The following is a 27,169-nucleotide window of genomic DNA, read 5'->3' on the forward strand; positions in this document are numbered from 1 at the left end:
AGATTTAAAAATAACCTCACAAAGAGCTCATTTCCAACACCAGATGGAAAGAAATTACTCTAAAGACACATGTGTGGGAGGACATATATACAACATCATATGACACCACGCAAACGGCTTATATAATTATATAATACCATCAAGATTCGCAGAACATTGCAGGTAGTAAGTTAGCAACAGTGTCGATTTTCTGAATCATTAAAAATGATAAAAGGGGAAGAAAGTGCAAGTGGGTGGCAGCAGTAAAAAAAAGAGCCTTCACTTTAAACTGTCTTCCATGTGTCCCTACTGCATGATGAAATGGCTGGCAGGTAAAATTTGAGGGCTTAAATCCTTGAAGCTCTTGACAGGTCTGCCTGTGTCCATATGGTCAAAACCAGTAGTGTAAATGAATTTCAAAAATCTGTACCAAGTGTATTATCAAGGTGAAACACTTTTCACTTGAATATATGTAGAATTTCAAACTGGTTAATTGAAATACATGCCTGGGCTTCCCTGGTGGCACAGTGGTTGGGAGTCCGCCTGCCAAGGTAGGGGACACGTGTTTGATCCCTGGTCCGGGAAGATCCCACATGCCACGGAGTAAATAAGCCCGTGTGCCACAACAGCTGAGCCTGCACTCTGGAGCCCACGAGCCACAACTGCTGAGCCCGCACGCCACAGCTGCTGGGGCCCGCGTGCCTAGAGCCTGTGGTCCGCAATAAGAGAGGGCGCGGCGGTGAGAGGTCCACGCATCGCAACAAAGAGTAGCTCCCACTCGCCACAAGTAGGGAGGGCCCGCGTGCAGCGACGAAAGCCCGGCGCAGCCAAAAATAAATAAATTAAATAAATAAATTTGAAAAAAATAAAAAAATTTTTTAAAGAAGTCTTTAAAAAAAAAAAATGCTTGACATATAAATTAAAATAGCATTTCTTTATAAGATGATGTACTCAAAGACATACTGTTAAGATCCCATTGTGTTAAAATGATTCTAATAGGGTTACTGAATTTATGCAAGCATTAACTAATAGTTAAATAGCAGTCACAACTGAACCTTGGCATACTACTACATATTCATAAATTACCAAAAGTATACATTTCTGTTACACTTGTTGTGGGTCACAGGCTGAAACTTAACCCATTCAAAATAATCCCATGCTTTAATGTTGTTAAATCACAGAGTTGCTCACTCAGTAACGTTATAATGGTTTAATGCTATCAAAATATAATATTAAAGTGTCTAAGTGAATATTAACATAGAAAGTAACTAAACCTCAGTCTATGTTGGGTCCAGTGTTACAATTCAGCCATATAAAGGGCCTACCAAAAAGTTTATCTGGATTTTTATAGAGGATGGTAGACACAAGGAGCAGGCAGATCACATTTATAAATCACAATTAACTACAGGAGTATATATTATACCCTATTTTATTTTATCTTATTATTTCCACCTATTTCCAAAAAGAAACTGATGTATTCCTGTCCCTATTAATAGATAGTATTATTAGATAATACAGTTGACCCTCCAAAAATAAATAAATATTAGGAAAAAAAATAAAATCTTCATGGAGGGAAAGGATGATTAGGAGAAAATGTCTCAAAAAGTCTTCTGGGGACTTCCCTGGCAGTCCATTGGTGAGGACTCCAGGCTTCCACCGCACAGTTGACCCTTGAATAACAGGGGTTTGAACTGCGCAGGTTCACGTATACACAGATTTTTTTCAATAGTAAACACTACCGTACTACACCATCCAAGGTTGGTTGAATCCTCAGAGGCAGAACCACATACATGGAAGAACCACATATATGAAGGGCCAACTATAAGTTACACAAGTTCAACTGCACGGAAGGTCAGCACCCCTAACCCCTGCATTAAGGGTTAACTATAATCTAGAATTAGCCCATGCACCTAGAGCCCGTGCTCTGCAATAAAAGAAGCCACCGCAATGAGAAGCCCGTGCACCACAACGAAGAGTAGCCCCCGCTTGCTGCAACTAGAGAAGGCCTGCACGCAGCAACGAAGACCCAATGCAGCCAAAAGATAAATTACTTAAATAAATTTATTTTAAAAATAAATAAATAAATACTAATCTAAGCCAGTGTGTACACCAGAGTATTTGTTACACCACATTTTACTGAGCACACCATGAACCCACTCGTAAAAAGGACACAAAGTAAGCTACCAGTGGCATACCAACAAACTTAAATAAACAACAAAAACTGACATATATATTTGGAATCTGGCTCTTTTCTAACTAAAAGCTATTACAAATGCAATGAATCAACTACCTTCCAATAATTCTAGATACTCTGCATAAATAAGACCTGTAACTGATCAATTCAGAGGCCTCTCTTAATAGTTTTTAAAAGTTTAATCTTTGGGGCCTTTATTCACAGAAAAAAAGCAAAGTTGTTCATAAGAAAAAAGATGTTAGAATTATTGTTGTTTAGCTCACAAATAAAATAAGGTGATTCTATGCTCAAGCAGTTGGGGAAAAAATAAGTCCTTTAGAGGTAGCAATGAATCTGCATTTGAATATACATGTGACCAATCACGAATTTGATGAGACTCTTGGAAAAGTACACTGGCAGCACCTGCACTGACCTGCTTCTTAGATAACAAGGAAACAGACTGATCTAAATATACACTCCTATTGATTTCAGAACCACATTTAGCCCCTGATAGCCACTGATATTCTAAAGTTATAAAATCAGATCACCAATATTAAATTAGATTTGGACATTCAGAAAACAGTATAAGCAAGCCCTATAACTCACATCACAAATCACACACTGCACATTTTAAATCACAATCTACTGATAAGCATACCAAAGTACCTGCAGAGAATTCAAGAATCCTGTGACTTTTAGGCAACGCTTCTGACAAGCTTAACTCTGAAGCCTTCTTAGGAGCAGGAGGAAGGAAACCAAATAGCCCTGTAAGCACACTATCTCCCATGAAATGAATCTGTTTAAAATTAAGACCATAAACTAAGGCATAAAATGGAAGGCTGGCTTTGTAGTTTCCAAAAATTTTAAACTCAAGCTGCATACAAGAAAACATCACACTGGTGAATTTTAAATGTGAGGCACAAACCTGACAAAAGAGAATAACAGGGCTTCCCTGGTGGCGCAGTGGTTGAGAGTCCGCCTGCCGATGCAGGGGACACGGGTTCGTGCCCTGGTCCGGGAAGATCCCACATGCCGCGGAGCGGCTAGGCCCGTGAGCCATGGCCGCTGGGCCTGCGTGTCCGGAGCCTGTGCTCCGCAACGGGAGAGGCCGCAACAGTGAGAGGCCCGCGTACCGCAAAAAAAAAAAAGAGAGAGAGAGAATAACAGGAAAAATACATAGGTCATATCTCAACAAAATGACACACCATTTTTTTTCAGAGGAGACAGAAATACTTTAAAATCATTTGTTAATTTAGATATTAGCTTAGAAATGTTTCTTAAGAGAAAAAGAAAGGATACAAGTACTTTTAAAATGAAAAGAGAAAGATTTGTGTACTATTCTCTTACTATTACATAAAGTATCACATCACGTTATTTTATATATTATATTGAGGATGAGCCTACTTTAAAACATAGGCTTGGGGGTTCCCTGGTGGTCCAGTAGTTAAGCCACTGAGCTTCCAATGCAGGGGTCACTGGTTCAATCCCTGGTCAGGGAACTAAGATCCCACATGCCTTGAGGCGCGGCCAAAAAATAAAATTAAATAAAACATAGGCTTGTTTACCATATCTAATACTTGGATACAATAAATATGATTTGAGTGTTTAACCAACATTAAGGACACGCTGACCCTTAGACCACCAAGAAAGAGATGTAGAAAGCAAGCAGAAATCCACCTAAAATGTAAAACTTTCTTCTATTAGTTTAGTCTATTTGTTGACAGCCAGAGTTTCCAAGTGTTAAACCTGTCAACTGGTAGAGTTCTTAGCTCTGAGGAGAATGGAAGCCTAAGCGGTTTTCTTAATCTACCATCAGCCATCATCTACCACTAAGGGCTACACACATTGATGGGGCACTTAGGACCTAAATCCTTTTAACAAACACCAGTTAAAATTCAACTGGCTGGGGCTTCCCTGGTGGCGCAGTGGTTGAGAGTCCACCTGCCGATGCAGGGGACACGGGTTCGTGCCCGGGTCCGGGAAGATCCCACATGCCGCGGAGCGGCTGGGCCCGTGAGCCGTGGCCGCTGAGCCTGCGCGTCCAGAGCCTGTGCTCCGCAACGGGAGAGGCCACAACAGTGAGAGGCCCGCGTACCGCAAAATAAAAAAAATTCAACTGGCTGGCCATATTAATGAAGCTCAAAGAAAACTCAGAACAAAACAAAAAATTCCATCAAGTTCCTTTCACATAGGGAAATTTTCCCCACACTTCAAATTACTAATATGGGACATTTTTAAGAGAACTCAAAACTATCAGAAGGAATATATATGACAAGTGTAGATGGAACCTCATGGCCAAAGGTACAGAGATAGGAAAGCATGGGTTATTACTGAGCAGTTCTTTTTGGTTGGAAAATACAAGTAATAAAGAGAATAAAGGTAGAAAGGTAGATTGGGACCACATTGTGCAAGGACTTACCTAAAAGATATTTGGTTATAAAACACTGGTATAAATGTTGGAAGAATTTCAGTGAGGCCTAAATATCAAAATCATTTATTTGTAAGCCTGAATTCAATTATACAAGGAAAAAAGTGTAGTTTTGTTACTAGAAGAAAGAGGAATCAGAAGGTTAGCATGCTGCTGCAGGTAAGTTCACTTTTAATAGTGGCAAAGATATACCGCACTTCGGTTTCCCCAGGGATATGAATAACACCTATCTTTACCTTAATTATAACCTTCCTGTAGAAGGCAGTCTGAATTAGCACCTTGATACCAAGGCGATCTGATGTTCAGGCATTATATCAACTTTTTTTAATCTGTCATTTATTGAGTGCTTACTGTGTCACATATTCTGCTATGTACTCCATATGGATTATATTAATAACACCCCAAGAAACTACTTTATAAAACCAAAATTGGTCGGCTGGCAAAGAACTTATTGTTTCCAACTTACAGAAAAGGAAAATGAAGAGTACATCAAGTTTCCACAAAAAGTAAGAGTTAATGTTACACAAAATTGAGATGATAAGAATTATATAAAGATATTTATAATATATATAGCATGTATATAAATATATTTGATTTAAACGGTAAAAAATACTGCCGAGACTGCGATATAGAAAACAATAATGAGCAACAGCACTGGGTACAGTATATATCCTCCAGAGAGTATAAATTCACTATAATAATATCCAAGACAGAGACATAACCATTTCTTGCAACCTTCCCTAAAAACAGAAAGAACAGAATAGCAGCTGTGAAATCACCCAGACTACTAAAAAAAGCTCGGCATCTCTTTAAAAAAAAAACTAACTCCTAATCAGCAATACATGCCAAAAAACGACAAGTCTCCACAGACTAGGCATTTATGGTTGGGTACAGTTTGAGAAACAACAGGATGACAGTCGCTATCATGTGGCCAGAAACCTATCCGTCAGCAATTTGTTTCACGTGAGATCACTTTCTCTCTCAAGAGAATGCCCGTTTCTGGGAAGAAAAAACCTCTTTTGGCAAACCCCCACCAGGACTAACAGCCTGGGGATGCATCTCGGAGGGCGAGTCTAGATCCAGCCTCTCCACAGGTAAAGGCAGCCCAGCAAGCAGGAGGAAATACGTCCAAGCCGACAGATGCGCGAACTGAAAAAGGAGGTCACGACGCTGAGAGAATCGATTTAACCCTTTGGTCCCTGGGACCCGGGAAGACTCAGCGGGAGAGCATAGAGCCCTCGGGTTTGGGGAATTTTTCTTAATGATATGGGTGTCTATGGCGGGAAGGCCTTAAAGTCCTTGCAGGGCTCCCTCCACCCCTCACATTGTGCCTGACTTCTCCAGACCGCCCAGCTACCTCTTCACCGAGAAACCTCTCTGCGGCTGCACCCCACACCTTCGCCGCCCGAAACCTGCAACTCGCCCCCATCTGGTTTCCTTCCAGGGCTCCTGCCCACTGTACAATGACTGACAGACCAGACGGTACCGATTTCCCCTCGTCAAAAATGCACCCTGAGCCTAACTTTTAAACGCTCCCCCAGCGCCACCCCCGCCTCTTTCCCCTCAGGCCGGCCGCGTCCCCGGCTCCAGCCCCTCGGCCACCGGCGTGCCGAGGGCGTGCAGAGGCCGTGGAGCGCGCGCCCCCGGCCCGGGCCTGCGGGGGGCTGGAGACAAAGAGGCTTCGGCGCCGCCGCGGCCTCCAGGACCGTCCCCTCGGGGACAGCTCCGAGCCCCCCACCCCAGCTCCGCTCGCGCGCCGCCGCCACCTAGCCTCACCGCTGGCTCCGGGGCCCGGGCTCCCGTGCCCGCCTCTGCAGCCGCCAGACGAACAATGGCAGAAGGAGGCGCCGGCGTCCGAGGCTCGGCCCTCTGCGGCTCGCTGGCCCGCGGGCTGCTGGCGGGCGGACTGACTGACTGACTGACTAACCCACCGGCGGAGGGAGGGAGCGAGCGAGTGAGGGAGCGAGCAGGCGGCCCCGGCGCGCGCCCTCCCGCCTTCACTCAGCAAAGCGAGGCCCGCCCGGCCCTTAGCCAGCCCGCCCCGCGCGCCCTCCCCCTCTATTCGCCACAACATTGTAGTAAATTTCTATTGGGTGGCGCCGCAGGGAAGTAGTGGGCCGGGCCCGCGGCCCGCCAGCCCATTGGCTGAGGCCAAGTTCTGGCTCCTCTCATTTCCCCCCCTCCCCTAGGCCGGTAAGTAGCAGGGAGGGGAAGGAAAAAGAGGGGAAAAGGCTAGGGGGCTGGCCGCGTGTGCGCAGGCGCAGGTCGAACCCGCTCTAGAGTCCGTGCTTTCCCGACCCCTGAGGTACCCACGTGGGGAACGTAGCCAGTGCCCTGGACGAAGGTGACGCCCTTTCCCACCCCACCCACCCCAAGGAGGGCCAGGTAAGGGTCTGAGATTTGGAAGTTGCTCCCAAGCTACCCACGCTGACTGTCCCCCAAATGGACCTAGTGACCTTGGGTAAGTCATTCAGCTTTTCTGGGCCTCAGTTTCCCCATCTACTAACTTGACGTCTCTAGGCGCCATTCCAACACTGACATTCGATGAGACTTCACCTCTCCGGGCAGCTGTGTAAGGCCTGAAATGGATGCTGAGTGTTGTGGCCACGCCAAGATTTCAGCTGTCTTCTGCATTTACGGGTCTCCTAATTCTGCCCTGGCTGCCTCAAAATCATGAAAACTTAGCTTCGGAAGTCTGGTCTCCAGCTGAACTTAGGGTTGCTCTGACAATTGCCTGATGTGCTGTTATTTCCTTTCATTAGTTTCAGAGGCCCCTTGGACCTTCACACTCCCTGCCAGGCTGGTGTCTGAACAGGCGAGCAGAAAGAAGGCTCTGTTTTAAGCATGGTCCCTATAAGGTAAGATAATTCTGGTATTCCCATTTTCCAGATGAAGAAACCCAAGCAGAGAGGCTTAGACCTGCCACGATAAGAAGCCAGGCAATCTGACATCGGAGCCTGTATATGACAGCTAGACCATCTCCTCGTATCTAATCACAGCCCCCTCACAACTCAGCTCAGCCTCTAGAAACAGACTACCTGAGTTCAATTCTGTCTCCCTAATTGTTTGCCCTACTCTGTGCTTGTTTCCGACCCATAAAAGGGGATAATAACAATTCCTACCTCATAAGAGTTATTGTAAAAATTAAATGAGTTAAAATAGGTAAAGGGCTGGGACTTCCCTGGTGGCGCAGTGGTTAAGAATCTGCCTGGGGCTTCCCTGGTGGCACAGTGGTTGAGAGTCCGCCTGCTGATGCAGGGGACACGGGTTCGTGCCCCGGTCCGGGAAGATCCCACATGCCACGGAGCGGCTGGGCCCGTGAGCCATGGCCGCTGAACCTGCGCGTCCAGAGCCTGTGCTCCGCAACAGGAGAGGCCACAACAGTGAGAGGCCCGCATACCGCAAAAAAAAGAATCTGCCTGGCAATGCAGGGGACACGGGTTCGAGCCCTGGTCCAGGAAGATTCCCACATGCCGTGGAGCAACTAAGCCCGTGTGCCACAACTACTGAGCCTGCTCTCTAGAGCCCATGAGCCACAACTACTGAGCCCATGAGCCACAACTACTGAGCCCATGAGCCACAACTACTGAAGCCTGCATACCTAGAGCCCGTGCTCCGCAACAAGAGAAGCCACCGCAATGAGAAACCCGCACACCACAATGAAGAGCAGCCCCCGCGCGCCACAACTAGAGAAAAGCCCACGGCAGCAACGAAGACCCAATGCAGCCAAAAATTAATTAATTAATTAAAAATATATATATATGTAAAGGGCTTAGAACAGTGCCTAGCTCACAGTAAGATCTACCTAAGTGTTAATTACTACTGCTATCTGGAGACTAAAATATGGACTGAGAGGTGTGGGGCTCGCTGACATCATAATATATTTGGTAAGCACTCAATTGCCTGCACCGAGCTGAGCACATTACATGGTTATCTGTTTGAAACATCATAAGAGACCCTTGAGGACCACGTGACTACCCTATCTAAGACAGCCTCCACTTACACACCCTTGCCCTGCTTTAATTTTGTTTCATGGCACTTCTACCTGACTTTCTACTACATATTTACTTATTTGTCCCTCTCAATAAATTGCTGCAGTTTAGACTCACTAGACTGCAAGCTCCAGGAGGGCAGGGACTTTGTCCTCTTGCTCATCTCCCAAAACAGTGCACACTCAATAAGTATTTGCTGAACGAGTGAATGAGTTATCCCCATGTTATATATAAGGAAGCTGAGGCTTAGTTAGGTCAGGTGACTTGGCCCAGGTCATTCTGTGTACTAGGGGTGAAGCATCTGTTCTTGAATATTCTGGTCCCCTGCCTCAGGTCCTCAGGTTCGGGAGCTCTAGCTCTACCACCTCTGTGCCTCAGAGGCTTCCTTCACCTATCAGACCTGGAAATCTGGTGCCATGAAGGATAAATCCTGAAGATCAATCACAAGACAGCTCCCCACTACCATCTCTGTGTTATCCAGCAAATACAGGTTCATGAAAACCAAGATTCTCTATGCCATGAAGTGCTAGGCAGTGACACACTGTACTTAAAGAGGCTTCATTGGAGTGTGTAGTATTTAATAATCATCACCCTGAAAAAAAAAGTGGGGATCTTAGGCTAGCAGAAAACAGCCAGACATAAGGCAGATGTAAACCACTCAAATGCAGAGTGCCGTGCAACACCGCACCAGAACTGTTGACACAGGCTTTAGAATCTTAAAGGTTTCAAATCCAGTCCTGGCTTTTCATTCTTAGCCTGGAGATGAAAGGGCTTTGTAAACTGTAAAGTACTCTCCACACATGAGGGACTTTTGTTATTAGTTAGGCACACACCATCACCTGTTAGGCTAAGTGCCAGATGCTTGAGTGTAGCAGGGCCCAACACATAGTAGGGGGTGAGAGGAAAAGTAATGCCCAACCCAAAGGCAGAGAAACTACCCTTACTCCTGTGCCCATCTGCCCTCTCAGAAGAGGCCTCTACAAACCAGACATCCGGTCCCAGCTCACCCTGCAGAGACTGCCATTGAGTACAGGGTAAAGGTCCCAAGCACCTTCTCTGAAGCTAATTTCCTAGGAAGAAACTCAGCTCCCTCCCTGCCTGCTGCTCCATGCTCACATCAGGGTGAGGGCTGTGCCATGCATGCTCCAAGCCCCAGGATGGGGTCTCTAGGGGCCATCTCTATCCCGCCTGCCAGCTGAGCCCACCTCTGCCTCCCCCACCACCCCTCCTTTTCCTTCCTAGGGAATACAGGCCCTGCAAGCTGCCTCTCAGACCCTGGAGCGGTCAAGGGCACTAAGGGAAAAAAAGAAAAAAGACAACATGAAAGGGTCCTAATCCTTCCCCATTGCAAACTGAGCTCCAGCAAAAAGCAAACACCAGCTGCACAGAAGAGGGTGAAATTAGATGGTGAAATTAGGTGGTGACCAGGGGGGAAGGCCAGGGAGAGTAGATGGGGCCTCCAATGACCTGGAAAAGATGAGATTGGAAGAAAGCGGGGGTGGGGTGGGGGAACAGTTGGAGTCTGAACCATTCCCAAATCTGGGACGTGGGCAGATTAGGGACACAGCTGGCCTGAAGCCCCAGTGGTAGGACTCATGGAAAACATTTGTCGGTGTGGGGAGTGGCAAGAGATGAAGAGGGCTTTGAAAACCTGGGCCCAACAGCAGTGTTCTGAACAGTCACTACTGAATAAAAACCAATCCTGGTACCAAAAGTACATGAAGAGTAGAGCTTTCCGGGCTTCCCTGGTGGTGCAGTGGTTGAGAGTCCGCCTGCCGATGCAGGGGACACGGGTTCATGCCCTGGTCCGGGAGGATCCCACATGATGCAGAGCAGCTAGGTTCGTGAGCCATGGCCGCTGGGCCTGCGCGTCCAGAGCCTGTGCTCCGCAACGGGAGAGGCCACAACAGTGAGAGGCCCGCGTACGGCAAAAAAAAAGGGGTAGAGCTTTCTATCCGACCCATGGTAATAAAATTGCAGTCATTTTAGACCTTTTAAACACAAATGATAAATCAAACAAGCTATAACAAGGTGGAAAAATTGCTGTTATACAGTGGTATACCTTTCTAGGGGATTATTTTCAGTAGTAGTGCTTGCATTATTCACAGAAAATATAGTTAAGAAAAAAAATTTTAATCAGCATAAAGCCATCAATCAGAAATAACTACCATCAACATTTTGGTGGGAGATTTCCCTTCTAGTACCTCTCCTAACAGATATACTTTTTTTTTTTCTTTTTTTTTTTTGCGGTATGCGGGCCTCTCGCTGTTGTGGCCTATCCCATTGTGGAGCACAGGCTCCAGACGCGCAGGCTCAGCGGCCATGGCTCACGGGCCCAGCCGCTCAACGGCATGTGGGATCTTCCCGGACCAGGGCACAAACCCATGTCCCCTGCATCGGCAGGCGGACTCTCAACCACTGCGCCACCAGGGAAGCCCCCAGATGTACATTTTTGTTTATATATATTAAGTCATATGAAATTGCTGATTTTATAGGTTAAAATGGTCAAGTATCAGCAATTGCATATGGTTCAGCCTAATGCTTTTTTAAATTTTAGATCATATTGTTTCAGAACCAACTTTTTTCTCCTAACAATATATTATGACACCCACAGTGCCCTCAAGTGGATGTACCATAATTTAATTAAACCTAAATGTTATTAGACATTTAGGTTATTTCCCATTTTTCTCTCTTTTTATTTCTTTTTTCTTTTTCTTTCCCTTTTTTCCCCCATTTTTCTCTCTTATATACTTGACAAATATCTTTTTATCTAAATCATACCCATGATTATTTTTTAGAACACACTGACTGCAGCATATATTTTTTAATTATAACCTACACAGCTGCCTGTGCTGGTCATTTTTTGAGATAAAAGCAAAAGAAATCAGCAAATGCAATGAAAGACAATACCATGAATGAATACTCTTTCACATTTGAAAACACAAGAGCATGTTTTGACGTCTTTGATAGAATACACTTTGCTTACAAAAATTGCATTAAGCTCTGTTTTAAAGAGTTCCCTGTGCACAGTAAAAGCAAAAACAGCTAAGTATGATTAAAATCCATATATTGGCATTGGCAAGTTACATCCTTTCTGCTGTGAAGACACTCCAAGAAACAAGGGACAGAAGGGAAGGAAGTCAAAATTGTAAAATAGGACCCAGTGGACCGTTTAGTAAGGTATTCCTTTAGGCCTCTAGATTCACAAAATGTTAGAACTGGATAGGCCCTTAGAGATCATCAAGCCCAAGCTGATTTTAAACATATTGGGAAATGGGCCCAGAAACTGGAAGAGACTTGCCTGAGGTCACATAGCACAGGGGCGGCAGAGCCCAAACTTGAACCCAAGTTTTCTGACCCCTACTCCAGATTCTGTTCACTGCCTTCTTCTAAGTGCAGCTACATTTCTCGTCCAAAGCTGGAGGCCAAGCTAAATTGTACAGCCACATAACCTAGGACTGTCTGAGCCGGAAGGGACCTTAGAGATAATTTATTATTAAAAATAATGACCAGGCTTCCCTGGTGGCGCAGTGGTTGAGAGTCCGCCTGCCGATGCAGTGGACACGGGTTCGTGTCCCGGTCCGTGTGGATCCCGCATGCCGCGGAGCGGCTGGGCCCATGAGCCATCGCCGCTGGGCCTACGCATCCAGAGCCTGTGCTCCACAACGGGAGAGGCCACAACGGTGAGAGGCCCACGTACCACAAAAAAATTAAAAATTTAAAAAAAATAATGACCACTACATTTATTAGATATTTACTATGTGCCAGTCACGTACTTTATATGCATTAATGCACTTAGCTGCATAGCAACCCTGCAAAGTGTTATTAGCCTCAATTGCAGTTGAAGAAACTACAGTCTAGAGACATTAGGTGATTTGCCCAATGTCACACAGTTTAAACGAAGTCCATCTGCTACCACTGTCCTCTGCTCCACACTGCTTTCATATCACTCTCAGGAAAGCACTTTGGAAATGAGATGAAGGAGCAACATCAACGTCTGTCCCAAGACCCCAGGGAAAGGCTGTTGTGGCTGCTTCTGATTGGAGCCCTGGGCCATTCAAGGAGGGACCCAAGAATCTGACCTCCCATGACCCTCCCCAACCCCCTTCTCTCACCAGCTGGGGTATGCCTAATGTCCCTGATCCAGCCAAGCCTCCAGCTCACTCAAGCTTAACCCACTAATTCTCTATCCCCCAGGCAGGCAACCCTCTAGGCCCAGAGGGTTTCCCAAGAAACATGGGAACAGGCTCAGTGCCACCAGCTAGCTGAGCCCCTTCTAAACCTGCTAAAGTCAGCCTGGCCCAGCCCTCCCCTGGGAGAGGGCAGAGGAGGAGCTATGGGGAAGCAGGAGGAGACTGGGCACCCAGAAATGGCCAGGTTTGACTTGCCCTGAGATCCTCCAAAGCTGCTGTGGCAGGACAGTTCCTGAGCTGTCTAGCATTTAGCTAGTCTCCATTTCTAAGCCTTCCAGTGACTGGGAGTTTTTCCACGGGGAAAAAAGAGAGAAATGACTACAAATAAGTCCAGCCTCAGCTCTGCAATAAGTTCACTGTGTGACTGTGGGCAAGTCACTTACCCTCTCTCTTAGCTCGGTCTGCCTTAACAAAATGCCATAGACTGGGTGGCTTAAGCAACAGAAACTTATATTCTCACAGTTCTGGAGGCTGGAAGTCCAAGATCAGGGTGACACCCTGGTCAGATTCTGGTAAGAGCTCTCTTCCTGGCTTGCAGACAGCCACCTCTTCTCATGTCCTCACATGGCAAAGAGAGGGGGAGCTCGCTGGTATCCCTTCTCATAAGGACACTAATCCCATCATGAGGGCCCCTCCCTCGTGACCTCATCTAATCCTGATCACCTCCCAAAGGCCCCATCTCCAAATACCATCACATTGGGATTAAGGCTTCAATGTGAATTTTGGGCAGGACGCAAATTTTCATCCATTACACCCTCTCTGGGCTCCCATTTCCACACCAATCAAATAGAGGTACCCACCCAGGATATCACCCAGGGTAGCAAGAAGGATCAATTATGTGGGAGGTGCAAAGGGTTCTTCAGATTACAAGCCCACACCTGTGCTAAGTATGATTTTTATTGTTTATTTTTATTCTGCTATCAACCAAGCAGAAAAAAATCCTCAATCCCAAGGCAAAAGACTCCCTGGAACTGAGGACATGCTGGTCCCACCTTTCTTCATCCAGCAGACATTACTGAGCACCTCCTGTGCGTAGGCACTGGGTATCACAGGATGAATGAGATGAGGCCAGTAGCACCAAGAACAAACACCCTCATCATCGTCCCATATTTGGGTGATGGCAAGAAGAGATAAAAGGATTGGGGGCTTTAAGGTAAGCAGACCGAGGTTCAAATCAAAGCTCCACCGCTGAGATGCTATGTGAGTTCAGGCGAGTCACTACTCCTCTCTTCCTTATCTATAAAATGGGGATGACATCTGCAAGCCATTGTACCAAGTACTCTTTATGCAACACGTCACTGAACCTTTACAACAGCCCCTTGAACACGGTATGACTCTAATTCCCATTGTACAGATGAGGAAACAGAATCTCAGAGAAGTGAAAAAGTTACCCAAGATCACCCAGCTAGTAAGAGTCAGAGTTAGGATTCAAACCCACATCTGCCTGGCTTTATTGCTAGTACCGTCTTACAGTTTACAGATGGCCTGCATTCCTGTAATGGTCATTATAATAATACCAGCGTGAAGAGCACTCTCTATGTGCCTAGATCCTTTACCTGCGTTCCCTTATTTAGTTGTCACAACAACCCTATGGAGTGGGTACTATTTTAACCCCCTTCTTTAGCTTTGGGAACTGAAGTCAGAGAGGTGAAGCAATTTGCCCAATGTCACACAGCTAAGAAGGGGTATAGTGGGGAAACCAAGTGTGTCTGACTCCAGAGCCCTATCCTTGCCCACTACACTAACCTGCCTCTCTTCCCTGGTGAAGCCAAGCAGGTGTCTATCTCTTTATCTCTGTTTGACAAATGAGAAAGCTGAGGCCCAGCAAAAAGTACTGATGTGCCTATGGGGACCCAACAACTCAGCAGCTAAGCAGGGACTTGAACCCAGGCTCCTGAGTCTTAAACATAGGGTTATTTCCTCCACCCATAATACCTGAATCCTGGGCACCAGAAAATGGCCCTGTGAGCTGGACCTTTGGGAACTATACCTCCCCCAGAGGCATGGGGACCCCCCTCTAAACCAGGCTAGGCATGGAGAACCAAGCATGTGCAGGAGAAGAAAGTCTGCAGAATACTGCCTGGGGAAGACAGCGATTGAGCTGGTATGCAGGTGCCCCTAGCTTTGGGCACCTCTGTCTTGGTCTTCCTAAGCCATGGACCCATAGCTGGGAAGGGGGTAGTTATAGAGGAAGCCACTCCAGGCCTGGGCCCCTGCTGGCTAGCACAGCTCTTTGCTGTGATTTCTGCTGAAAAACAAAAAGCTCAATCCTCTGGGCCTAAGTGCTAATTACCAATAATGACATAATAACCATGTGGGCCCAACAGCCAAAGAGTCCCAACTAGAAATTCTGCATAGCTCAGACTCAGGAACAAAAGATTTGGGCAGTCCAGCTGAAATGATGCCCTGGCAGAAAATGTCAGAAGCTAAAGGGCTTCAGGGTTGACCCAACCAAGGTATTATCTGGCAGATGGAGATGATGACCACTCATACAATTATTTATTGAGAATCTATTGTGTGTGTGTGTGTGTGTGTGTGTGTGTGCTCAGAATAGTGCTACACCCAGAGAGGAGAGGCTTCATTTATTCACTAATTCACTCCACAAATATTTACTGAGCACCTACTATGAACCACACACTCTTCTAGGTACAAGGGATATAACATTGAACAAGACAGACAAATAATACCATCGTCACTGAGCTTACATTCCAGTGGGGGGAGTCAAACAAGGAGCAAATATTCTATAAAATATTGTATGTCAAAAAGTGATAAGTGCTGTGGAGAAAAATAAGCCAGGAGGGAGGATAGGGAGTGTTGGTGTTGTAGTGCCACAGTTAAATAGAGTAGTCAGGAAAGGCCTTACTGAGCAGGTGACATGTAAACAAAAAAAATTAAGGAGATGAGAGAACAAGTCATGAAAGGATCTGGGGGTAGAGTGTTCCAGGTCGAAGGACCAGCAAGTGCAAAGGCCCTGGGGTGGAAGTGTGGTTGGTGGATTCAAGGACTTGCTGCCTGAGATCATACCTCTAGTCATTAACAGAGCTGGGAGAGAAAAGGCATCAGACAGACTGATCACCCACTGTGTACCTGAACTCTCTTGCATCTTAGGACAATTCTGGAGGTAAGGATTATGCTCACTTTTCTCACCACTTTACAGTTGAGGGAATGAGACCCACAGAAGAGAAGTAATGATCCCACATCACACATCTAGAATAGGCAGGTCTGCTTGCCTCCAGCTTTCTCCAGCCTCCCTGCTCCTCTTCTCTATGCCCTGTCTGTGCAAATCCTAAATACGTATGTGTTGAGTGAATGAATGAACAGATGAATCCTGCACATTCTCAAGCCCTGCCTTCTCCGTGAACTGCTTCCCAACTGGCCTTGGCTGATTTCTTCTTGCCTCTGCTAATCTAAGAATAACAACAAAAATTCCAGTGTGCCAGCTACGGATGGAGTACTCTACCTGAATTATCTAATTTAGCCCTTAAGTACCTATGAGAAGGTGCTAATATTTTTCCCATTTTGTAACTGAGAAAACTAAAGCTCACTGAGGTAAAACAACTTGCTAGAGGTCCCACGGCTGGTCAGTGATGAAACTGCGACTCAAACTGAGCTCTGTTGGCCCTTCTTTTAATCCTGTAATGTTAGGAGAAACCTCTGACATCAATCCATCCCCTTCCTTTTAGAAAACAGAAAACAGAGGCTCAGAGAGGTCAGGAAGAGCTGGGTGAGGGCCGCAGCCCTCCAGCCCCCAGTCTGGTGGTCCTTCTACTCTTCCACATTTGGGGCTGTGGACCAGGTTTGCCCTTCTAGGCCTATTTCACGGCCTCTGCAAAAGTCTTAGGGTCGTCTTAGCTGCCTGAGGGCAGTTCCAGGGAACTCAGAGTCCACCTCTGTCCCCTCAGCCCTCAACTGTCTCCACAGTAAAATCAGCTGAGGCCTGGGTAACCAAGACCCTTCTGACTCTGCTTTTCAAAGTACTGGCAGCGGCATTTGATCAGAGGAGGCTGCGGAAGGGAAACTCTGTCCTCATGTGGCTCCTGGAAGAGAGACCATGCAGGCTTGGTGTCAGGAGGGCAGAGATGGGCAAGGGGCAGAGGCCAAAATCAGGCCAAGGGTGAGGATAGAGTGTTCTAGCCAACTAGGAAGGGGGAGGTGGGGGAGAGGGGGTAAAAGATGCTGAGCCTCTGGCTTTAAAACCAGTTTATTGGGTGTCATCAGTTCAATAAGAAACTGTATCAAATACTCCAGGTTCCTAGACTGGGAAGAGGTAGGGCAGAAGAAGGTTCTCAGAGGCAGCAGTTGTAACAGCAGTCACAGTTGCTACCTACCACTGAGGCCTCAGAGTGCTGAACCCTGGCCTAAGTGCTTTATCTGCATTATGGCCAATCCTCACAGGAAAATCAGCCCCATTCTACAGCAGAGGAAACTGAGGCTCAGGGAGGTGAAATGATAGCCAGTGTCAAAACCATTCACAGGATAGTGCAAAAAGGGTCCGGAGACCTAGGTTCCTGCTGCAAGACCTTCTGCCATCAGCCACCTGCTCTGATCTGAGGTTCCTGCATCTGTGCCAAAAGGGACTTGGTCACCAGCCTTTGCTATAAAATCCAAGAGGCTCAGGGATCCAGTTCTGCCCAGACTGTGGGGCCTCCCACAGATACGGGACATCACTCTGCTGCTGGCTTTGGCCTCTAGCCCAGGAGGGGCCTCTAGGGTGGGGAGCTGGGGAGAGCCCTGCCCTCAAGGCTGAGCGTCCTTGGGCCTGAGGCCAAGGGGGGGCCAGGGGTAGGAGGGAGCAAGCTCGGCAGTGGGCCAGGACCCCTCTGGAGATTGGGCTTGTTTCTTAATCCTTTCCTTCCTTTGTTGGCCAGCGCTCACTGTCAGGAGAGGCAGGGGAAGCAGTGGGTGGGACCAGAGAGACCGAGGAGTCCAAAGCATGATGATTTAGGTAGAGCTGCTTTTGATGGGTGCACGTTACATTCAGACACTGTACAAGGCCATTCATGGGGATTACCTCATTGAAGCCTCCACCCTTCCCTGTGAGGAAGGCTGCTGTCCCCATTTTACTGAGGTGGAAACTGAGGTTCAGAGAGGGCAAATGACCGAAGGCCACACAACGTATAAGTGGCAGAGCCAGCAGGGAACCCAGGTTGTTAACTCCTGAGAGAGGCAGCCACTGGGTGTGACTAGAGTGGGGGTAAGAAGGGACAAGGAGGGAAGGAGGGGGGATGGGAGAGGAGGAGGGTGGAAAGGGCCCTGGCAGTCTCTATGAGGGGATCAGGCAGTTATGAAGATGCAGGAAGGAGAGAGTAGCAAGCAATCATCTCCACAGTGACCATCTCCAAAGCCCTGCGTGATCTAGGTCTGCTTCCCTGTCCATCCTCACCTCCCATCACCACCTACCTCTCCCTTTTTGCTCCAGCCATACCAAACTATGTACTTAGGACCCAAGCACATTGTGTAGGTTCAAGCCTTCACACACGCTCTTGCCTATGCCTAGAAATCTGTTCCCTCCACTGCCCACCTAGAGAGCTGTTATCCATCCTTCAAGTCCCAGCTTAGCTATCTCTTCCCCTGAGGCCTAGAGTTAAGCACCTGCTGGGCTGGGCTCGCTCTGAAGTGCTTCATGCTTCCTGAAGGGTAAGAACCCCCTCTGAGTCATCTTTGTGCCCCCAGAACCTAGTACACAGTCCATGCTCAATAGATGTATGGTGTCTATACTTGTATTTTATCACTGAACCTTTGAGGAAGGCAAAACAGGTTTTCTTGTCCTCTCTCTCAAGGCGCGGACAACAGGGCAAGAGAGGGAGTGACGTCCAGGGGCCACACAGACATTCAGTGACACTGGCAGGGCTAGAACCCAAGGCTTGTCTGCACCTCACAGCCCCTGTCCAGCCTCCACCCCAAAGAGCTCTCTTCCCTGCTAGACCTACCAGGTTCACCACAAGGGACCCCCAAGGCAGAAGTAGGGGGCATGGGCCCTAGGGAAACTGAGGCAGAAGGTGGCAAGGAGCAGACAAGTGGCTTTTACCCCCTAACCCAGCTGTGTCCCTCAGCCAGAGACCCCAGCAGGCCTCATCACCCCCAGACCTAAGACCTCACTCTCACCCCTTCCCCCTCCTGCCTGCCCACTGCAGTTTAGCTCGCCCTGCTGGCTCTGCCTCCTGGACAGAGCTCACAACCCCCCGCTGCTCCCCATTCTGCGGCTCAGTCCCAGGCCCCATGCCTCAGCATCACTCACCTGGAGGGTTGCCCCTGCCCCTTCCCTCCTGTCTGTCCTCCCCACAGGTGATCCTTCTGAAATACAAGCCTGGCCACGCCATTCCCCTGCTTCACACCCAATGGTCCCCCATGGCCTCTGGGCCAAGTCCCCTAACTCCCCTGAGCCTGTCTCTCCAGCCGCATCCCCCCAAGTGCAGGTCACGGCTCAGTACCTTGGCAAAGCAGTTTTTCCACTAGGAATGCCCTTTCTCCTGGCCTTTGCCTGAGGAGATGTTCACAGTTCACACCTTAGTGCTTCAATCAAAGGTGGAGTTGGTAGTTTCTGTGTCCTCCTCCCCAACCAGACTCTGAGCTCCCAGGCAAGGAGGCAGTTGGGGGCAGAGGTGACACAGATTCACCTCTGTGCCCCATGCCCAACACAGGGCCTGGCACAGAGTGGGTATGAATGAAAGCAGATGGCTAGGAAAGGGAGGTACATTCCTACTTCCAAGAGGCCTCCTCCCTCCCTATATGCAGGTGACTTTCAGAACCTGTTAGATTGGTTACTACCTGCCTGCCCCCAGCGGGTTCCTCCCAGGTCTGGTCTCCACTGTCTCAAGAGGGATATCTTTGTAATCCCAAAATAATACTCATAATTATAACTATAATAACAATAATTACTATCATTGAGTACTCACCATGTGCCTTATGTGCATTATCTAATCCTCATAAGAACTCTTAAGAGGTAGGTAGTTTCTTTTTCTATCCCCATTTTACAGATACGCAAACTAAGTCTCTACGAGGTTAAATGTCTTGCCCAAGGTCACACAACTAGTAAGAGATAGATGCAGGATTCAAAGCCAGGTCTGTCTGACTCTCAACAACTACACTGGCAGGCCTTCTCCTGCTTTCTGTTCTCTCCTTTCTTGAAAACTCTTGGAGCACCAGGCTGGGTGGGGGTACTGTGCATGTGTGTGTGTGTGTGTGCGCCGTGTGTGTGTGCGCGCACGTGCACATATGTGAGTGTGTGTGTGTGTGTGTGTGTGTGTGTATCTATATATTCAGCAAACAGCCCAGCAGCCCCCACCAGTACTGTGCTGGGCAATGGAGATGGACAGAGAAGACCCAGACCCAGCCTCTGCCTCCTTTGGGGAAGTAAGAGGGTTTCACACTAATAATTGCGGCCTTAGGGTGAGCAGATTTGGGTCTGAGCCCCAGCTCCACCCCTAAATAACTATGTGACTCTGGGTAACTCACTTGATTTACTCTGCACCAATTCCCTCATCCCTAAAGTTGAGGCCACAATGCCTACCTCATAGAGTCACTGGGAGGACTAGATGAGATAATGTGTCTAAAATAACGTATAACAACCAGCCCAGCATATGAAAAATATCCAATAAGTGGCAATAGTACATATGATGACTAGAGAGTCTCAGGATCCCTCGGCCAAGGTGGGATGCAATTCTCCAGGGCCCTCCCTGGAGCCTCCTCAGCCAGGGCCAAATAGTAATAGTGATGATGATTCCTACTCCACCCATTCGCTCACTGAATAATCCTTCAAGGGAAGTATGCTTTATTAACCCTATTTTACAGGTGAGGTAACTGAGGACCAGAGAAGGTGGTTTACTGAACCAAGTCACACAGCAAAAAATGGCAGAGCTGGGACCTCCACTCAGCTACTTCCACACTGGGCAGAAGCCAGCCCTTATCCCTGGGCCCTGGCCAGCCTGCTGGGGAGTCTGGGGTTCCTGACTCCTAGAGTCTAGTTCCACCCAGGTGGGAAGTTAAAAGTAGGAGAAAGGAGCCAAAAAGAGAAACACTTTACTTAGTCCTCTCCCAGAATAAGCCCAGGCCTGGGAGAAAACCAACAGCTACCAAGCAGGGCCCTGTGCCCCGCACTTCTCACTGGCTCCTTCCCACGCCCGAGTGGGGCAAGTGCTATGATATGCATGTCGCAGATGAGGTCTCCAAGACTCAGAGAGGTTAGTGACTTATCCAAGATCACACAGCTAGGAAAGTGGCAGTCCTAGGAGGCAGAGTCCCTCCCCATCCCTCCCTCCTTCAGCCCCAGACCTCCCCAGCCGACCCACCCTTCTGATGAAATCCAGAGGCTCTGCCACTCCTTCCCCAGGCCTAAGCGGAGGCCCTGAGTCTTGCTGCCTAGGCCCCTCTCTCTGCTGACTGATGCCTCCTTGGTACTTGATCCCACACTCAGTTCAGAGGACCCAGAGCTCACTTAACAGAGACCTGGCCCCCAAGGAATGCACAATCTTGGGAGCAAAGAGGGGACTCATGCTCACTGAGCCCCTATAAGGCTGGGCACTTCATATGCATTAGCCATTTAATCCAATACACAGCACAATGACGGGTGCACAGTGATGCTGAATTAATATTTTCTTTCATTCAGAAATATTCATTGCGTACCTACTATGAGCCACTCTATCCTCGGTGCTGGGATACAGCAGTGCACAGGTGAACAAACATCCCGGCCCTCGTGGGGCTTACGAGAATAAAAGAATAAACATACTTGTGTCAGGTAGGTGTTAATATTCCCACTTTACAGATGCAAAACGGAGACGCAAAGAGCCACCCATCAGTGGCTAAAACCAGATGCAAAAATCACTGCATCAGTGTGTCAGGAGTCTGGAAAGAAGTCAGCTGGTTGTGATAGGATCCTAACTTCAGAGTTAGGATCTTCCCTCAGCTCTTCCTCCCCCACCCCGGGCCTCCCTTTACACCTCCCAGTGGCCTCAGAGCCACAGGACGCGCATTAGAATAGAGCCCATGTGGCAGTTACTTAGCCAAACCAGTACTCACCCAGAAGCAGCCATGGGATCACGCAGCCATTGGGGGAGAAGCCGTGGAGTCATCGCCGCAGTGGCACATGGAAGCAAAGGACAGCAGTGAGATACAAGCACAGCCAACAAACAAGCCTTTGGGGCCCCTCTTTGGCCTGAGCCTGGGCCCGGGGGAAACCCTGCCCTTCCCTCTGCCTCCAGGGCTCTTTGGGGCAGATACTGTCTTAGTCAGCAGTCTGATAATCTGATAATCTACCCTGAGCTCATCGGGTCTCCATGGGCCCAGCCCACTGGAGGCAGCAGGATCCCTGCGGACAAACATTAGCTGAGTACCTACTGTGTGCCAGGTGTTGGTCCCTGCCCTCATGGAACCTACAGTCAGTGAGGAAGCAATCTTATAAATAATAACTGAATTACAACTGTGATGAGTGCTTCAAGGAGGAGACTTGAGAACTTGGGGTCATACCCTGGCTCTACCATGTACTAGCTTGGTGACCTTGGGCCTATTTCTTGACTTCTCTGTGTCTCAGATTTTCATCTGTAAAATGCAGAAAGTATTAGTACCCACCTCCAGGGTTGTTGTGAAGATTAAGTAAGTTAATATATGTAAAACATTTTGAACAATGCTTGGCACACAGTAACACAGCAAACTTCATAAATGTTAGCTACTGTTATCACAGGGAGCTGTAAGCATGGGTTTCAGAGAGATCTGGTGTGGGTCAGGCCACCATCTACCTGAGAAGGCAGAGACTAAAGGAGACAATGAGAGGTGAAGCTCTGAGCCCAGTACCTGGTGTATGGTAACAAATTACTCAATAAATAGTGGTGACATTCTTAGGGTTGTTCTCCAGTGCATCACCCCAGGGTGAAGCATCTCAGCAGCGTTGCTGTCAGAAATGCTCCCTCCCCACAAACACACACCCAGAAGTGCAACTTTGGACTGAAGAATAACCAGCACCCACATTCTCACCTGATTCCACAAATGCCGCATCTCCTTTGACCTTCACAATGACCCCGGAAGTGGACAAAGGCAAAATTATTACTATTCCCATTTTACAGATGAGGACAGTGAGGTGAAGGGACTCCTCTCTGTGTGTTCTTGGCCGCTCACTTCACATCTCCAAGACTAGTTAAGTGGTCAAGCCAGGATTCCAACTGGCATCTGCCTGGATGTTGTTCTCCAGGTCTTCCCATCCATTTTGCCCTTCAGTCTCTGTCATACTAGCTGTCCAGCCCCAGACAAGCCTTTGAACCTCTCCAATCTCAGTCCCTTCATCTAAAATAGTTGCTGTCAAACAGCCAGCCCAGGATCCAAGCTGTTCCTGACCCAGATTCTCCCTCCACAGGCTCAGCCACTTCTACCCAACCCCTCCTCTAACCCTTGACCCCATCACCAACCTCAGCCACTCACCCACAGGCCAAGGAATGTCTGTACTCAACTACTCTAAACCCATGCTTTACAGATGGAGAAACTGAGGTCCAAATTGGCCACATACCCAGGGTTGCCTTTCAGTGCCCAGCTCTTGCACTGAGCATAGGCAGGTGGGGCTGGCCCTCTGGAGAAACTCCCTGTGAGGCCCTGACCCCCAAGTTGCTCCTTCTGCTTCTTTCCCCCCTTACTGGAACCAGTGGGCACCCACAGAGCCTGTCCCCCACCTCCCCAGCCTGAACATCCCAGAGCTCTGAGCTCACCCAGCAGGGGTCAGGCAGGTTCTGCAGGTAAGGGCTAAGCAATGTGGGCACCTCAGTACCTACGGGTGGAGTCTCCCTCTTTTAGCCGAGTCTGGGCTTTGGAGGCAGACAGACCCGGCTTAGAATCCCAGCCCAGCCACTTCCTAGCTGTGTGACTTTGGTCAAGTCAATTCACTCCCTGAACTCCTGTGAAATAGGGATAATACCTATTCCCTCACGAGGATGTAAGAATTATGAGGAATACGTAATGTTGCATATTAAAGGCTTGGCACAGAGCGCCATGCACTCTGTAAGTGCTCGAGCCGCTGTAGTTCCAACTGTGATTCGAGAACACAGGCCAAGAACAGGATTTGGGGGCCCATCACACTCAAACTTGCCCTTGCCCCATTCTCTCCCCCTCCCCTCACGTGGGGTGAGGGTAGTCCCAAACCAGGTCCCGGAGGCTGTAGTAACAGGCGCCGGAAGATCCTTAGAGACTCTAGGCTCATCTGGCCTTCTCATTTCCCAGAAAGAGAAACTGAGACCCAGGGAGAAAAGTGACTGCCCACAGACTATCAGGGAGTGGAATCCTGCTCCATTAATATAAATCTTAGGCCCCGGGGAAATTCTGAATGCCCCATCCCCCGGGGACTATCATAAAGGTCCACTCTGCAAATCCCCAACAAATCTCAGGCCACCATGACCTCTATGGTGAGTCTTTCATGGGTATCCTATTCAGCTCTTTGGCCAGCTGACCCATATATGTCACACAGTAGGTGCTCAGGAAAGGCTTAGGGAATAACCACATGAAATTACTCTTTGGTTCCACAGCTCTGCTCAGGCTCCCCCTCCAGAGGTCTCTTCTTGCATCTCCCTTCCTCACTTCCACCACAGCCCGCTTCTGTCTCAGGTCCTATCAGCTGTACCCAACTCCAGCCAGCAGAGCTCTGCGCCTCCAGAGGCCTGTACTGTATCAGCATCTTCCCAGCCAGGCTGGGAGGTTCCTGCCCAGCAGAGTCAGCCAGGCTCCCTGCCAGGGTCCACTCTGCAAAGGGGGTGCTGGCCTTGCCCTGCTAGGGGCCCCACCCCCACTGGCCTAGGGAGTGGGGCAGCCTGGGAGCTTCTATTGGCACCTGGGGCCTTCAGGAGGGAGGCCAGCCTGGTCTAGGCAGTTCAGGGATGGGCTGAGCAGGAAACACATGCGTGTCACCCACACACCCAGGCACTCCTCCTGCATCCCACATTGCTAGGAACTGGCAGGCTCTGCCTGTCTCTCCTATATACCCAGAGGAAACCTCAGGGCTTCCTCACTCTATTCCCTTCTTAAAACACCCCTGTTGGCCTGTTCCCAGAACAGTTACCATTCTGGTCACCGCACATGCTTTGCCTCATTTGATTCTGCTAATGCCTGTAAGATCTGGATTATTGACTAAGGAGGAACCTGGGGCTCAGAGAGGTGAAGTGATTCATGCAAGGTCACATAGCAAGGAAGTGGCAGGACCAGAATTCAAACCCAGTTCTGCTGCATGTAAAGCCTACAGGGTACCAGAAGTCCCCTCCTGTCCCTCCTCTCTGCTCCCTACAGCTTCTGGATGCCCTTCTTCCCAAAACTTCCACCCCCTCTGCAAAGTCTCTCCTCCCCCATTGCTAGTCAGAATTAACAATTACCACCTCATAGCTGCTATTAACACCTTGTTTACATGCACCCGACGACAGCAGCCAGTATGGGAGTTATTTCTGAGGTGTCTGTCTCTCTGACACTCAGGAGGGACCTGAAAGCAGGGAGTGATCCCAGTAAGTGCTCCTTAGACCTGAGAGTCTGTCACTTCTATCTCCACCCTCCCCGCCCCCCATGCAAAAGTCCTCTGGCCTCCTCCTGTTGATCGCCTGCCCACGCGAGTCCCCAGGCCTGTAACTGGGGTGAAGTTGGGAGCATGCAGTAACATCAGGGGCTCTGTGCCAGTGCTCTGGCCCCTCCCCGGCCCCACCCTCTTCCCTTCAGTAGCTGAGCAGCTAGCCTGACCTGACACCAGGCAGTTCTCACAGGGACTCCCAGCTTCCCTAAGCCCAAGCCCAGGTCAGGCTCTCCCCAAGCCTCCTCCTGGAGAAAATGACTCCAGAAGCAGAGAGGGGTCTGCCTTCAGCCCTAATCCGGGAACTTAAGGGTGTCACATTCAGCCACTCCCTCCCAGAAGAAGCTGTGGGCCTCGGAGTAACCTCCCCCAGTCCCACGGGGTAGTCCTCCCCTCCCGCCTTCTGGGGCAAGCTAGCGCTGAGGTCGATCTGGACAAGTCCCGGCCCTCAATTTGTTGGAGGGGAGAAGTCCTATCCTACCCCCAAAGAGGTGGGGTCTCTCTTTGGGGGTAGGATAGGAAAGTGTAGGCGAGGGCAGAAAACTCTCGGAGAAAGACAGAGGACAGGGACAGGGAGAGACTGGGCCACACAGAGGAGATAAGAGACACAGGGAACCGCGGGCAAGCAGGAACCAGAGCACGAGAGACCCGGCCGACTGGAGACAGAGAGAAGTCTCCTAGACCAAGCCTAGAAGGGAGCGTGTGCGTCCAGGGCGGCGACCGGAGAGCCACCCTGGCGGGCAGAGCGTGCGCCCCAGCTCACGGGTCCCTCAGTTCGGAAACTCAAAGTCAGTTACGTAAGGGCCGGAGGGGCCCTGGGCCCGGGTGCCGCCTCCCGCGCTGCACGCCGCCCGCCCGCCCGCTCCGCCGGCGCTGCAGCTGGCCCGGCAGGAGCACTCGGGGCCCGACAGGGCGGGGTTGGGGGGGAGGGCTGGGCTGCAGCACTCCTTAGAGACACGCCCGCCGGCACCTAACCCGGGACCCCCGACCCAGACAAGCCCGGGACCGGCTGGGACCGCCAGCGCCAAGAGTCCATCTCCGGACGCGAGCTCTCGGACCCGCTTCCCGTCGCCCCTGCCCCTCCCCACACTCCGAACTTCGAGACGCCCAGGCCCCTCTGGACCCCCAGTTCGGAACTTGGAACCCGGGACCCCTAGAGCCCCCGATCCCGACCCCTAGCACCAGATCTCTCCCCACCCGCGGGATGGCCCGGGCCCTAGGGAGTGGGTCCATCCGTCTCTTACCCCGTCCCTCCCGGGGTCGGCCCCAGGCGGTCCGGGCTCACCTGGGCCGGATGGGGCGGAGACCTGGCTGGGCCGGGCCGGGCCGCGTTCTCGCCCTCCGCCACTCTCGCCCTTTAAGAGGTTCCTGCCACTTTGCCCCGCCGGGGGCCTCCACCTGCACTGACAGGGCAACTCCGGCTTGAGGCCCCGCCCCCGACCCGGGGCGCCTTCTGATTGGCGCAGGCAACTGCCAGTCAGCGGGGCGGCGTGGGGGAAAGAGCCAGGCACTGTGAGCGTCGCAACCGGGAAGGGGCGGGGGCTGCAGGTGCGGCCTGACCGGACGCCTAGCTCTGGGCGGCAGGGTGCTGACCCTTTGGGTCTGGGGAGGATCGGGCAGAGAGCTGCTGGATTGGCTGGTGTGGTGTCTGACGTCATATGGCGAAAGTATGGTGCAATTTGCCACGTGGTGCTACCCTTAAGGCTGGAAGGGAGATAGGGAGTTGGTCCTAAGGGACCTAGGAAAGTGACCCTGGCGAGGACCCCTTGGTGGCCTGTCCCACCTGTGTGACCTCGAGCGAGTCACTTCTCTGAATCTGAATTTCCTCAACTATAAATCTTACAATGTTTTCCTGAGAGTTAGCGATATATGTTAAGTGTCAAG

General features: G+C 49.5%; 1 protein-coding gene across 12 annotated transcripts in view; it reads right to left on the reverse strand.

Moving 5' to 3' along the window:
- EPB41 (erythrocyte membrane protein band 4.1) overlaps nucleotides 1-26,704 on the reverse strand; it is a 205,453-nt gene extending 178,749 nt beyond the window's left edge. For 5 of the 12 annotated variants that reach the window (XM_070045635.1, XM_070045634.1, XM_070045639.1 and 2 more), the window contains exon 1: nucleotides 22,732-22,813. In XM_070045635.1, coding sequence (XP_069901736.1) covers nucleotides 22,732-22,813 — 82 coding nt within the window. Of the gene's footprint in view, nucleotides 1-3,077; nucleotides 3,214-6,356; nucleotides 6,578-21,387; nucleotides 21,406-21,780; nucleotides 21,798-22,731; nucleotides 22,814-26,570 lie in introns of those variants that run through there. The other 7 variants (XM_060309033.2, XM_060309032.2, XM_070045642.1 and 4 more) reach the window with 6 other exon arrangements.
- Nucleotides 26,705-27,169: the final 465 nt, after the last annotated feature.

Source organism: Globicephala melas, chromosome 1 (genome assembly GCF_963455315.2).
Source record: "Globicephala melas chromosome 1, mGloMel1.2, whole genome shotgun sequence".
NCBI classification, from domain to species: Eukaryota; Metazoa; Chordata; class Mammalia; order Artiodactyla; family Delphinidae; genus Globicephala; species Globicephala melas.